This window comes from Podarcis pityusensis (assembly GCF_964106645.2).
Source record: "Podarcis pityusensis genome assembly, chromosome: 3".
NCBI classification, from domain to species: Eukaryota; Metazoa; Chordata; class Lepidosauria; order Squamata; family Lacertidae; genus Podarcis; species Podarcis pityusensis.
The window spans coordinates 95,929,733-95,945,518 of record NC_138026.1 but is presented as its reverse complement, the minus strand read 5'-3'; the positions used below and the strand labels follow the sequence as shown (position 1 = coordinate 95,945,518).

At 40.5% G+C, this 15,786-nt stretch overlaps 1 protein-coding gene across 5 annotated transcripts in view; it reads right to left on the bottom strand.

The window, feature by feature from the left end:
- Positions 1-15,786, bottom strand: part of USH2A (usherin) — a 440,966-nt gene that overhangs the window by 362,910 nt on the left and 62,270 nt on the right. For all 5 annotated transcript variants that reach the window (XM_081000469.1, XM_081000470.1, XM_081000471.1 and 2 more), the window contains exons 10-11: positions 6,423-6,618; positions 4,638-4,768 (exon numbers count right to left, since the gene is read on the bottom strand). In XM_081000469.1, coding sequence (XP_080856595.1) covers positions 4,638-4,768; positions 6,423-6,618 — 327 coding nt within the window. The remainder of the gene's footprint in view (positions 1-4,637; positions 4,769-6,422; positions 6,619-15,786) is intronic.

Here is a 15,786-nt window from a genome sequence, read left to right as displayed (position 1 = left end):
GCTGGAAGGAAAGAGCAAATCAAGTCAAGAGGCTGCTTGCATTTGTCACTGCTTTAATCAGAGGTGGGAAACCTTAGGCCCAATGCATCCCTCCAGGCCTCTCTACCTGGCCCGTTGAACTCTTCCCAGATGCACCCTCTCTCCCCAGGCCACCCCTCTCACTGGCCCTGCTTCACACACCCCTTGGGTGTTTTTAATAGACTAGAACACATCCTTGAACTATGACAATGCAAATTGGAGGTTAGAGGGAAGGGTGTGAGTACAGTGATCTACTGTACAAAGGTGAGATTATTATTCTTTGCCACCCACTTTCTGCTTTTTGGAGTCAAGAGCAGAAAGTGGGTGGGGCAAAGAATAATAATTTCACCTTTGTACAGTAGATAGTGGCCCACCACTGGCATATGGCCCTGGAAGGTTGCCCAGAAGAGACAACAGAAAGGATCAGAGCCAGGTGGTTCAGGGAGATGGCAGTGGTGTGTGCCCAGTGATTCCAACTCTTTACATGCACACTGTTTTCAAGACACCTTTATTTTAAATGTATTATGCAAATAGCACTCCCTGTAGTAGTGACAGTGATAACTGTCAACAAAGTTTCGGTTTTGTATGTTTAGGCATTTGCTAAGTTATTTGTTACTTCTATTCGAGCTTTTAATAATATTAGATTATTAAGCTTTATTGACTCTATTTTTATGTGCATTTTGTGAAGAAAGTTTCCTTACAAAATGGGCTATAAATATGTTAAACAAACAAACAATCAAAAACAATGAAGCAAAAATGAGGCCAGTGAGAGTTTGTTGAAGTATAAATCATTTTAATGCCCAGCTGAATCATCTTACAGCTTCTTACAATATTATGAAGGAAGGCTTGTATAATTGGAGAGGAACACCCCTACTGGGAAGTGAAAATAACGGAGCAGCTTTTTGTTAGTTATGTTCCATGAATGTTGTGCAAGGTGGCAAAAGACTTTTTACAGTGCAGTGACATAATGTATGGGGTAGGCATTATGAGAAACACCAAGAATATTAACAGTAAATGAACTCTGGTGCATAGCACATAAGCTTGTTTGTATAATTTGCCTTTCTCGAGCAATGCTCTTCTGCTAGGTCACAGCATGAGATACTTTCTAGTAGCAGAAGTACTCCTCTTTGGTTCCAGACCTAAAAAAGGAGTCTTATGACACACAGTCCAACACAAAAAATCCAGTCTGTCCCCAATGAAGAAGTCACCTTAGCCACAAGAAAATTCAGCACAACAACTGATAGAGTCAGATATGGGTGGTTGTTGTTGTTTAGTCATTTAGTCGTGTCCGACTCTTCATGACCCCATGGACCAGAGCACGCCAGGCACTCCTGTCTTCTACTGCCTCCCGCAGTTTGGTCAAGCTCATGCTAGTAGCTTCGAGAACACTGTCCAACCATCTCGTCCTCTGTTGTCCCCTTCTCCTTGTGCCCTCCATCTTTCCCAACATCAGGTGTTGGGTGGATAGCTAGCATTAAATATTATCTCTGTACTTTATATTTATTTCACAGTGTCTGTGATATACGGAGGTGCACCTAGTCCCCCTTGCCTCCTTGCCAAAGAGCTGCATGCCTCCAAAGATGGGAGAGACCATGGACTAGAAACTCAAAGTTTGCTTTTCATCACCACTCGTCCTCTGCCAGTGACTTCCTGCCTCCCGCGCTCCCTCCACTTGCTGCTTTCCCTTCTGTGTCTTCCCTCCCTCCCTCCCTTCCTCCCTCCCTTTTCTCTCCTTTTTCCTCCTCCTACAACTCTCACCACTCTCTCTGTCTTTCTTCCATCTGAGCCCCACTGAGCACTCCACTCACATTTCTAATAGTGCAGCCGGCTGACTGCTGTGATGACCCAGGCCAGCAACCAGATTCCTCCATCAAGGTACACAGAGAAGTCTGCGCATATCACTGGGCTGCCCAGAGCAGCAGAGGAGCGGCCCAGGGAGCATGAAAATGGGTGCACTTCTCGCTATGGCACCGTTCCATGCTATGATATGGTACATGGCCATGAACATAGCCAGGATTTTTGTAGGTGGGGCAGAACCTCAGTTTGCATTGTACTTTTATTGAATTTTAATGATTTAGGGCGGGCAGCTGCCCCTCTTTGCCCCCCCCCGGGCTACACCCACATACATGACAGTTCATGAGAGAGCAGTTCCAACAGTGACATTCCACCTCCGAAATGCCTTCTCATCAATGCAATCAGCATCTACACTAATTGACTTTTGACACCCACTAAAAATGCAGCTATTTGTCCGAGCATTTGGGTAAAGTGATGCCCCTTATTTGGCTGGAGTAGTTATGTGGTTAGCATATTGTTTGATTTTATATTAAGTTGCATTTTGAAATACTGTTTTATTGTATTTTAATGCTGTTCCTTGATCTGGAATTGTGTGATATATACAGTATAGAATTGCACTCTTTTCTAGATTGTGCCCTAAAAAGAAGACAATGTCATCAAGGAAGTTTTGCCACTGCAAAAGAACCACTTCCTCCTCTAAACCAACTTTTTATGGGGTGGGGTGTCCCCCCCCCCCAATCCACAGGATAAGAACTTGTGATTGTTCTCTTCCGGAATCCTGCATCTTCGTTTAGGCTAAATGACAGATAACTGGTTCTGTATAGGAAAGCATTGATAAACTGCTGGGAATGGTAAATTATGCAGAGAAAGTGTATTGTGGCCCATTTTTAACACATTTCCTTGAAAATTATCCTTGTGACGTGACAATTAATTTTCATGAGCCAAGGCCTTATTCCTTATGATTCCATCTTCCTTGGGTCAGACCTGGAAACACTCCCTTCAATAATGCCTTTCTATTTCATGTAATTCATTTCAGCCCATACTCTCCAGCCTTATTAATCTATTTTTTAATGCCTCTTAATCATTTTGTTCTACCTTGCTCCTTTTGCAGCAGTCTATTGATGCCTTATTGAGCTGTACAGTTCAACCCATTTTTCCTTATTTTCTTTTTTATATTATCTTGATTTTCGACTCATTTCTCAGTCTTAGCCATCGCTAAATTTCTGGCCATCCAAAAACAAAACACCCTAGTTTGCCACCTTGAAGCAGAACGGCTTACCATTAAATTGCTGTCAGCGCTGAAAAACTGCCACTTGAAACAAGAAATCTCAAAATTGGCATTTAAATTCTCCCCCCCCCCTCTCTTCCCCATTCTTACCATATCGTGCGACTTTCAAATTGTTTCTGGAGTTGTGCTATTGGCCAAAAATGTATCATTATTAGAGGCAGAAAATCAGACCCTCTGCTTTAGACTATTGTCACTGTTTTAATAAGTACAGGGCTCTAGGATTTCACATTTCTTTTTGCCAGCCTAAACCCCAAGCTAGCAATGAGCTCTTCACAGGTAGAAGATATCAAATCTTGCTGTGCTCACAGAGCCTCTTGAAGGATCAAAGCTACCAATAAAAGAATGTCCCCAGTGAGCATAAAAACAAACATGAAATGACAGAAAAAGCCACAAAACGTTACTGGATAAAAGGATTTTTCATCATTGCACCAATGAAGAAAGTTTAGTGTCAGGCAAGAATACAATAAGGGAATTGGGTTTGGACTGATCCAGCTCTCAGCCAAAGGCAGGATTTTCTACACATTTTCCTGCTCTTTTGAAAGAAATGGATTTATTACTGCACTATATGTTTTTGCTTGCAAATGAAAGCAGTGACTTAAAATAATTGGTACCATTTTGGCTTTTTAAGATAAATTTCCTCTTGTAAATAAAGTAACAAATTTGTGGTCATTTGTGTGTGTCAGCTCTCTAACTCATCCTTAGCCTGGCATTATTGTCTAACAGTTCTTCACATAATCCCATATCCATAGAAAGCAAAAATTGAAGAAATGAAGGCATCCAGTCTGCAGGTGTGAACTGCTCTGTGTCTGCTGAAAGTTTCAAAAGGCTTCAGGCAACTATTTAGCAAGTGGGAAGGTGGTGTGGGCTACTTAAGTGGATTTTCTTTTTTTAAAAATAGTGTTCTTAAGGCATTTTACAAATTGTTTTTCATATTATTATCATACTTCTTCAGTCTTTAGAGATATGGTGATCCAGATAACAGAATCACAAAATAATTTCATATGTCCTATGTGAATCTGCCGCTATTTTGGGGAAGGATTCCTTTCTTTTTAAAAACTTTAAATGTTATCTATCCCATGAATTGTTGTAAGTCACATTAGTGCCAACAGCTGCCAGTAATAACAAGTGTGATTTGTTGTACCTGCAAGAAAACCCCTGTGCAGGATTCCAACCACTCTATTCGATCTCCAGTTTTCACCCACACCCAAGCAGTCACCATTTCATGGCAAATTATAGAATCATAGAATCTTAAGAGTTGGAATGTATACAAGGGTCATCTAGTCCAACCCCCTGCAATGCAGGAATCTCAGCTAAAGCATCTTTGATAGATGGAATGTTCAGTCCTTATTTGGATGGGTTTGGGCTCCCCTACCCTCATTTTTCATTAATGTTTTTTGTACTTTTCCATTTCCAAGGCTCCCCAAGCCTGCTGACACCTCCCTCTTGTGCATGGGTGTTGTTTTGGCTACATATGCAATGGTACTCATAGCCTGAATATTGGGAATATAGGGTGACATTCTAGGTTAAACCCACCTACCTTATTGCATTGGTGGCTACTGTTTTTGGTGCCTGCTATGTCGCATTTGCAAGGATTGCAAACATCCACGGATGAGAGATCTGCATCTACATACCGATAAAAGAAATCTTTGCACAGCTCACAATTTCTTCCTGCATGAAGGAAAGGTTATGCATTATGGCTTCCAATTCATTAAAATTAGCTGTATAATTCAAAATTAAAGACTATTCCTTTGAGGGAATTCTATAATTTTCAGGACGTCCATTTTAATGCACCTTTCATCTCTACCTGCCAATTTAGTGATCCAGAGCATATGAAACAATGAACCTGTTACAAACTGTGTTTTACTCCATTAAACTTCCATCTGTTACATAACACAACACTCCTATAAAGCTATTCTGTATGAATATATATTCTATACTTAAAAAAGAGAAATTACTCTTAAACATCCAACTTTCCCTACCATCCTTAAGAAGGAAAGCCAAGAGTACTAAAGGGAGTGTCCCAAAACCACCACAAACATAGCATGCAGAATTAGAAATTCAGCAAGTATGTTCTATTTTAATACATTTTAGAGTGAAGCAAATTAACAAACTAAATGACTTAGCAGACATAAGTTGTGCAGAGGCAGAGTTCTGCTAAACTTCTTTATTCAAAATATTTGGGCTTTGCTTCTACTTGGGACAAACCACAATACATTTTGCCAGCCAACCATATGCATTGGCTAATGCATCCAATAGGGAACTTGTTTCCAGTGCTTGATGGACCTGAAAGACTGTAGATTCTGTTGGTACACCGGGTACTATGTTGTACAGTTGTTTCCCTGGCTAAAACAACAGGCTCAATGTGAGGGCAAAATAGTTTCTGAGGTACATTGGCTCTTATGTAAGCACAAGATCTTGAAACATTTGATAATGATAAGGGATGCTAGGTGCCTAGCCGGAGTGATATGAAGTTTTATGATGGATGACTAATGGTTGTTTTAAATTGTTTATAAATTGTTATATTATTTTATGTTGTTAGCTGCGCAGAGCTCCCTTTTAGGAGGAAGTGTAGGACAATAAAAGGTCAATAAATAAAGATATTGCACCACTCCATCAGCTGCTCCTGTTCCTGTTTATTCATGACCTGATGGGCAAGAGCTCTCCGGGTTTTCAGGCAGGAGTTTTTTCCAGGCCTACCTACTGGGGATTGAACCCAGGACTTTTGATAAGCATCACATGTGTCCTACCTGTGAGCTACCACTCTTCCCTGCTGCATTGCATTACATGTAAAGTGTGCTAATGTGGTGGGAAGATCACAGGCATCAGGGGAATCATGCACCCAGCCTGATACACACATTGGCTTGTATTAAACATACTGCTAATGCTAAGGTTTCATCAGCACAAGGATGTTCCTTGAGCAACATCAACTTTCCTCTACCCTCATGCCCTCTAAATCTGTTCTGGAGGTTCCCGCAACCCTCCAATGTAGATTTGGGGATGGCACACCCCCATTGTGCTAGCAGGAATCCTCACAAGGGCTTCTGCTAGTGCAACTGGTTAGCTGAATATCCCCCACTGTGTTGTTTATGTGGGGTGTGATCATATTCTCTTTTCCAACCATGTGAACCAAACAGCCTTGGAACTTTATTTTATATAAAGTTTACTTGATTCTATAATACATGCAGATAGTGCAAACCAATCTCATTTTCCTGGTCTGATATGTAGCATGGAAATTTCTTTACAATTCAACCTCAGATGTAATGATGCTTTGGAATGACTGCAAGAGCCAACCACCATGGATATATTCTGTTCTGTTAATTACCTGTAGTGTTATGTTGACAGTTATCACAGACTCCGCCACCTCCTCTATAGTGTTCATTAGGAAAAGAATCCATTGTCCTGTTGTAGTGACAGCTTATTGCATGGCCGTAACATTGACAAGGCTTGCAATTATAAGCATGAACTTGATCTCCAGGATGAAAAGGCTTGTCATTGTACAGTGGCCAACAGTGATCGCACTGGAACAAATGGAGAATAATAAAGAGATTATGGTTCAAAATGTCTACATAGGTACAAGTGTATATACCGTCACTATGTGTTCTGTGTTGTGTGCTGCAATTTTTAAAAAGATACAACAGAGGAGAAGACATGCACAATACGCCACTCAAGACACTTCTACAAAATTTACAGTGCAACCCTAAGTATGTGTACTCACAGGGCCGTCTTACCCATAGGCACTAGGGGTGCGGGGCACCCGGGCACTGGGCTCCCAGGGGTGCCAGGCCAAGAGTCCAGGGCCTGAGGGTTGCGTCCGGGGAAGAGCCCGCCCTTTGGTCGGAGTGCCGCAGCAGGCTCTTCTGCTGCGGGCGGCTCTGTACCACGAGTTCAGGGGCAACCAAGCCAGTGAGATGCTGAGGCAGCCGGCCCGCTCTGCCCTCCTACATGCCTGGGACTGCGCAACCTGGAGGGGGGGGGTGCCAGGCAGACCTTTGCAGCCTGGTGCCGCATATGCTTAAGACAGCCCTGTATACTCAGAAGTAAAACCCACTGAATTTAATGGTCCTCACTCCCTAGAAAAATGATTTATCAACTTTAGCACAACATATGAAGCTTTGCATGGAAATTCCTGACTCCTGAGTGCTTCTCATATCAACTGATGTTCAGGTCAACATCACTGCTCGGGGATTGGATTTTTGGAACCATACACTTGCTTTGTTCCACAATGTCATAGGTAGAAGCACTAACCAATCTGAACCTGTGGATCATATATGATGCAGGAACCTCCAAGTCGGATGTAGGTTGTTTTTCTGATATGGCACTTTTTGTGCTTTCAGATGACATAGTCCATACAAAGAAACTTATTCCTACATGCAGACCATGCTTGCTGCATCATGGTTTTTTTCAGAATCGCATGCCTTTTGCCTTAATTTAGAGTTGACATTCTCTACCCTCCACATACTGTATTTTTCCGTGTATAAGATGCCCCCATGCATAAGACAACCCCTATATTTTTAAAACCCAAAATTTAGAAAATACACTATGCGCTATCCATGTATAAGATGACCTCTTATTTTTAAACAGTCTTATACACGGAAAAATACAGTAAATCATTCACAGGAGCCTGCAAGCCTGCAAGTAAATTTGCAGTCAATGAAGAACTAAAAATTATATGAATGTTGGGTGGAATTCAATTTTGCGCAACATTGGGAAGAGAGAGGGGAAAGCCCATTTGCACAAATGGAAGCCCTTGCTTCCCACCCCCAGTGCCTGCATGTGGAGCCTATACACACAGCTGTTGCGATTTGTGCAACTCCATAAGAATGCTTGAGGAATTCAATCTTTGCAAATTCTGGTACAAACTGACCTGGATCCACACCTCCTGAACTAATGCGTAGATCATATTGCTGCCTGAAACACAAGAGTGCATGGGAGTTGCCCAAGGAAAGTTCTAGATGCATTATGCATGTTTAGCCTAATCTCTGATTGCATTGTATGAGATTGGAGGCCACAATGCTGCTAAAGTCAGCTGACAGAATCCAGAAAGAAGCTGCAACTGATTACAAAAACCAGCACTTCCCTTTGGTATTCACTCTTGAAAACAGAGTATTTTAGAGCTAGTTATCTGATCAAACTTCCTTAAGAAATGTCTGTATTAAGCTGGGTTTCCAAGTGATGCCCACTGCAGTCTTGGATGGCCACTACAACAAGGTCCTGTACACAGACAGACATTGTATTTGTAGTCTACCTCAGGTGGAAGACATCACTCATCTGTTGGCCTGCCCTTATAGAGAGACCCATGAGATCACGTTCTGAAACCTTTGTTTCACACAAGCAAGCAGGTATACTACGCAGCAATGATCTGTTTTCTTTTGAGTGACAACAATAGCTTTATAACACACAAAGTGGCTCTCTATACACTGGCTGCTAATAGTAATAATAATCAGGAAAAATGAGTTGGATAAAATCAGTATAAATTGCTGTGGTGATTCAGGTGTTTAATTTGAAATCAAGCTGAATTTGTGTTTGCTGGTTTCTCTGGTAACCTCTCTTACATCATGGATGTTGCCTCATATTATGGATGTATGATTTGTATTGTTTTATTGGTACTTATGTTGACTGATTGACACTAAAATATTTCACACTAGTTGTTTAGATTTCTTTTATAAACAAAAGCTTCAGCTGCAAAGTATATCACTATTAGTATAACACTCTAGTTGGAGTTTAGATACTGGGAAACTTATAATTATAAATTGATAATAATATTAATATTATTAACAGTAAAATAAATTTCCAATTTGAATCTACAGAACAACTGTTAATATTAAGACTGTAGAAATATTTATCTATTAGAAGTCCCTGTGGTTATATTAGAGGTCACATTCACTAACTTTTGGTGCTTTGCTAAAACCAGACAAGTGGGAAGAGTATAATGCCTTGTAATGATCCTTCCATCATTCAGAAAGGGAGGCTAAATTATTCAAATAAATTGTCCTCTACAAATTATTCATTGAGCTTTGCTATTCTTAAACCATGTCTTCCTGTACTTTCCAGCTTCAGCTTCAAGGCTAGACAAAGCTTGGACTAGACAACCCTTGATCCTTGAACCAGAGCTTGAGATTTTTGTTGTTCATAGAATCAGCACTAATGTGCATAACCAAAGTCTCTCCCCCACCCCCAGTGGTGACTTTTATGAGGTGAGGACAGCGTCAACAAAGCTATGAATTAGAAGTCTTCAGATAGTCCAGGAACTGTCATTAGCAACTGGCCTCCTTCAGATTTTAAGCTCCATTATAAACAAATATCTTCTTGAGGCCCTGTATTTTCAGAAAAAATGATGTGTGACCATCAGTACAGAACCTTCTCAATAATGTGCCATGGTTGCATGAAGACCCTCAGCAGAGAGACCACCAAGCCTCTTGCTGCTTCAGTTTAGATGTCTTGTGAAAACATTTATATTTGTTTGCATAGCATTTTGAAATACTGATTGGATTAGTTCCTGTTGTTGCCATTGTTATATTTAGATTTTTAGATTTTTAAATTGCTTCCTCCAGCATGGAGGCAGTAACCATGTGAAGAGTAACACCCTTAGAGCACAACTGTTCCCTTTCTTCTTCATCAGGAACCCATTTTAAATAAGCTAGAGGGATCTCTACATTGAGCCACTGAACCGGAGTCAGTTCAGCAACACAGAAAGCTACCAAATCCTCTTGGTCACCGTACTTCTTACTAACCTAAATAGGAGCCTGTTTAATTTGCTGTCACTATTCCAGCTTGCTCTTTTTGAGATAACTCTGACAACTTCAATTTTAATTGGCTATTTGAAACTAAAATCTCATATGGATTTTCATCAGCTCAGCAAAATAAATTGTATTCCTGTGGGATAACAACCAAGTTTTTTTGATAATACAATGGCTCCTTCACAATTCTGTGTATTACCAGGTTGTCTAGGCATCTGTCTTAGGATATTCGAGACAGCACCTTGCTATTTCAACAAATACTTTCCACAAATTATTTTAGAAATCTAAGATCTATGGCCTGTGAAATTAAATCTGTTTGCCAAGGATGAGTTCATGGACAAACCCATCACTACCACAGGCATCTTGAGAAAGTTATTCAGAATTTTCCAGCTTGTAAAATTTCCAGCTTCATCCAGATAGCTTTCCCACCCACCCCGTTGCTGTGTGTCAAAACTAGTCAGGGGAATCAATTTGAGGATATTTCATTTTCATTCATGCAGAATATATATGCTTCTTCTGATGTTCTGGTTAAGGTTGTTGTGAATGAAGGCAAAATTAAGTGGAATTTCATTTTAAAATCCATAGTAACCTGTCCCAAGGTACGCTATAAATTTAAAGGGGGGGAAATCAAGTTAGGGTGAAATATTCTCACAGTTTGCTGCATAAATATTAAACTGGTGTTAAGTTAGTCTTTGAAGATGTTAGATGGATTTTGCTATTACTGTTTTTTAAAGCTAGTTTTCAGCAGTTCTATATCATAGGTGAAAATGAATTTGAAGAAACAAGCTTATGAAAGTGTCTAACCTATCATTCTCTCTACCAAGTGTATATCTCATCTCTCTCTCTCTCTTAAACCTACATCATCTGTCCCAAGACTATAGAAAAGAGATAAAGCAAGCACTGAAAGGTGGTATTGTGTGTGTGTGTGTGTGTGTGTGTGTGTAATATTAAAATGAAGCATATTGCCACTTTTCCCATCAAACTTATTTTTTTTTATTTATAAAAGTACTGTATTAGCATATTGGTGCATGTGAAAAAAGTGCAAGTTGTTATGCAATATGTTCCATAGGGTGGAGGTCTGAGCATTCAGTCATAAGAGCCAGAAACCCATATAGTCCAGCATCCTGTTCCCACAAGTAGTCCATAAGTAGAACCTGTGCACAACACTCTCCACTTGTGAATCACAGCAACAGGTCTTCCCTGGTTCTTTTAGAAGTTCTGCAGCATCTTATTCTTTCCACCCAGCCACCCATCCCAATACCTAAAGGTCAGTGGGACTGAGTAGGTAACAGCAGAGGAAAAATGGGACTTTTACTGCATGCTGTGACTGGAAGAAATGCACTTCGGCGGCAGCACAGGAAGCACCACTACTGTAGAGGATGCAAAACCACTGAAAGGGAAGGAAAATGACCAAGGGAATCAAAGGGTATATGGATCAGCAGCAGCTGCTGCAGCTGACTGGCTTGGAAGACATGGCAAGGTTTTCTTATATAAATGTTTGCATCTGGGTCACATACACTTGCTGCTGCTTCCAGTTTGCTTTCAAATTCTGGCAAGAATCTCCAGCAATAGTGGTAACTTCACTGAAAGATGCAGTGTCCCTTGCTTTGCAAATATAGATGATATAAGTGTGTCCTCATTTTTGGCTGTGTACACAATTACCATTCACTCTTGCTCTCACTGCTGGTGTTTCACACTGTGTACACTTGAGAAATACTGCTTTGTGATGTGTTTCAATTCAAACCAGCTTCCACCCGATTTGAAAACGTAACCCACATTCACATTGAATTTGCTGGTGTGTACATTAGCGCATGCACAGCTTGGCATGTTGCAGGTGTAGGGAAACCAAAGAGATTGTGCACATCAGATGAAAACATCTCTGGTGTCTGGAGCAACATGTAAATATGACTTGAAATGCAGAGGGGGTGGGGTGGGGTGGATGACCTCATTGCATAGTCTTCATCTGTAAAATGTTAGAGGTGCCATCATAGAGACTGTAATAATGGTCCCATCAATGCTGGCAAAAATGGTTTTTTAAAAATAAAAATCCCCAGCCTCTCCACAGTGAAATGGCGGGGAGCACATATAGCCACTTGCTGAAACAGAAATTGTGTCACTTGAAGCAATTTCATAAAACTGATCTTATTATGCTATGTAATAAAGAAAATATGTACAGTGGTACCTTCGTTGTTGAACTTAATCCATCCCAGGAGTCTGTTCGACTCCTGGAACCGTTCAAAAACCAAGGTGTGGCTTCCGATTGGCTGCAGGAGCTTCCTGCACACAATCGGAAGCCGCGGAAGCCGCGTCAGGCATTCAGCTTCCAAAAAATGTTCACAAACCACAACATTCATTTCCGGGTTTGCGGCATTCGGAGGCCAATTTGTTCAGGAGCCAAGCCATTTGACAACCAAGGTACCGCTGTACCACATTAGATGGGGGGCAGAGAGAAACAGAGAGATTTCTTCTCATACCCAAAGAAAATGATGGAGGATCCTACAGCTATCCTCCTATAATACAATAAAATCATTCTATAATACTAATGGCAGTAGGGTATATATTACCCTTTTCTACTCCATTTGATGCTTTTAATGAAAAGGGCCGCTTTACTAGATCAGGGTATAAGATCCTTATGAGAAGTTCAAGGATATCATGATGTGATCAGTTACAGATAGGTAGCCGTGTTGGTCTGCCATAATCAAAATAAAAAAAATCCTTCCAGTAGCACCTTTAAGACCAACTAAGTTAGTTCTTGGTATGAGCTTTCGTGTGCAAGCACACTTCTTCAGGTATCTGAAGAAGTGTGCTTGCACACGAAAGCTCATACCAAGAACTAACTTAGTTGGTCTTAAAGGTACTACTGGAAGGATTTTTTTTATTATGATGTGATCAGTCTCCTTATATTCCTCTCTATGGCATCGATTCTTTCGGAATGCCGGTTGGAAGAAAATCATAAAGCTACTAAGGTTATTCATATCACCCAATTAGGCAATATGGAAGTATGTGTTCTAAATGAAATAAAAAAAACAAAAATTGTGCATAATAAATGTTGAATAATTCATTTCCATCACTCTTTAGGGCATAAAAACTATATATAGTGCTTTTCTTTTCTTTTTATTTTATTAATGTCAAATAGTAAATTTCTTCATTTAAAAATGATGGGTGTGACAGCTGTTTCCTTGAGCAGTAAACAGAACATAATGACACTACTGGATCAGACCAGTGGTTCAGCTGGCCAGACATTGGGTTGTTGGTTTTTTTTGGGGGGGGGGTGTTTATAAATGAAATGCCCCACCTATTTTTTTTTAAGGTGGCTTACAAGCTACAAATAAAAAACAATAAAAAAATTAAGATGCTTAGTTGTCTCCAACTAAGTTGTACTCAGATTAGACGCACTAAAATGAAAAGATGCATGTTAGTGATTCTGTCTTCCAACTGATCTACTCCAAGCATGACTAACTTTGGATACAAACCTCTCTCTCTAAGTCACCATAGGTAAACCAGCAAAACAACAACAGTCATAGAACACCTGAAGTAACCTTTTTTTACAAGTCACTTATAAAAAAAGCAGGGATGGGGCCTAACACACCTCACTTGGTAAGGCATTCCACAACATAGGCAACATGCCAGAAGAAGAATCAAGGGAATGATGGTAACAGCACTTCCTTACCACTTGCCCCCAACAACTGCTAGTGACAGTCAGAGAATGGCTGAGTCTGGAGGCTCCATCTCATTATCATGGCTGCTACTAGCCCAGTTCTCCAATAAGTTATCTAATCTACCTTTCAATGCTGTATCTTCACCAAGGCAGTTTATGCTACTAGGAAATGTTCAATGTTGTCAATAATAAACATTAGAACATATCATCAAATTGTAATAAAACAGCAAATTCAACAATAGGAAATATTCTGTAAGAAGTAGATGGTCTTCAACTAAGTTTAACTCTCAGAGCAGACCTATTAAACTGGGTTAAACATGGAAACCTTGCCATGCTAGATATTTGGTGGGGTGTATGGGGTGTTAGGGAAGGGGTATCACCTCTGGTGGGGGACACGTTGTGCTCCTTCTAGGGTAGTTGGTCTACCTTTCGTTCCTACCCTGCACTCAGCTCTAACCTGTGGTTTTTAGAAGCTGTAGGCATGTGACAGCAGCCACAACCTGGGAATGGCTTCAACTGGCCAGCTAAACCAGGTGAGGGTAGCAGATGGGTCTTAAACCCTCAGTGAGTTGGGGACTTACCCTGTATGCAAAGACAGGCTCCAGAGGACTGAGTGGACAAGACCAATAGTGGGTCCAATGGTCAAGAAGGCAGTTTCTGCATGTGCTGTAGAGGGAAGTGAGAGGCAGATGGGGCTCATCAATCTGGGAAGGCAGCCCATCTAAGAGAAGGAAAACTCTCTCTCTAAACCTCCACTGCCTTGTGGGATATCTTCGGTAGAAGAAAAGGCTAAGGAGTAAGTCCCAAGGAACAATCTGTACCTGCTGCCTTGTGGGACATCTTCAGGAGAAGAAAATGCCAAGGAGTAAACCCTATACAAATCCAGAGTGGAGTCCCTAATATGGTTGGATGATCACTGGTAAACCTCCTTCCAGCAACTCCTGCAGCCAAGCTTGTGCCAAACGTATTGCTCTGCTTTCCTTTGAATCACACAGTGAGGCCAAGAAGAGTCTTGTCATCTGGGCAGTCCAGGATCTCCATACATACTGCCCAGCCTTGCACCCCAGAGAGGTCACTTCACCCCCAGAGGCAAACTCCACTATCTCTTGAGACAGACGGATGCCAGCAGGATATTTGGTTGTATGTTATTCTCCAGAAAACGTAGCCTGATCTATTATTATTTATCCCTGCAGCAGTGGAAAGATGACAAAAGAACAAAGATGCAGGGACTCTAAAGGGTTTATTTAAACAATGTACCCTAAGCATTTTGATTGTATTTAATCACTGAGACAAATCTGTCAGTTTTTCAAACTTTGGAAGGAACCTCTCTTAGATGTTTGAATGCTGTTCAGGGGCAACAATGTAGAAGTAGTGTAAGATTGCAAAATGTTAAGCTAGCTAGCACCAAACACCACCAAAATTGCAGTAAGAAAACTGACTAAAATATCACCCAATATTTGAAGTTGAGTGAAATACATTTTGTTTTAATTCTTTGTTAGAAGAAACTGACAGTACGGTATACATGAAAATATACAATTTACCATACTTGACTATTAAAGAAGGATACTTCAGTGCAATCCTATAAAGTACATGTCTAGTCAGAAATAAGTTGCATTAAATTTCAATAGGGCTTACTACCAGATAAATGGACATAGGATTGCAGCCTTGATAAGTATAATTAAGAGTCATAGAGTGTGCAAACTAATTAAAAGCGGGAAACCTACTGAAACAACACAAACATTGACCCACCAAAAATTCTGATAGGGCATTTGCACCATTCATTTAGTTTGTTTTCACATGGTATCACAGGTCCTGCCAGAGTGCTTGGCGAATTCCAGATCCTATCAAATATTTATAATTAATCCCCACAAAGTACCATTTCACAATACTCATTCTAATTAAAAGGACAGTGTCAGCTTGTATTTTTAAAAGACTTACTTCATTTTTGTGGTAGTCCATCATTTCGACTGCAGAGGCTCAACTTTTAAAATAAGTTGGTGAATCAAGCTGATTTTTAGCAAATGCTTTTAATCAGTCTTTTGACCACAAATACAAAACATGCTGAAGCCAACATCTTGCGATATCCCCCCCCCAACCTTTCTGCCTGTACACCTGCAGGCTTTTCACTCCTTTTTCAGAAACTTTGGTCTAATTATGCTGTTAAATGCCCTCTTACAAATCCACTGGAACAGTGTGAGCTTCATATTTGTTCAGGTTGCTAAAAAGCAAGCCGCAATGTGTGATAAAGTCTAAAAATGAGAGATGGCTATGTTGTTTATCAAGCTTAAAAG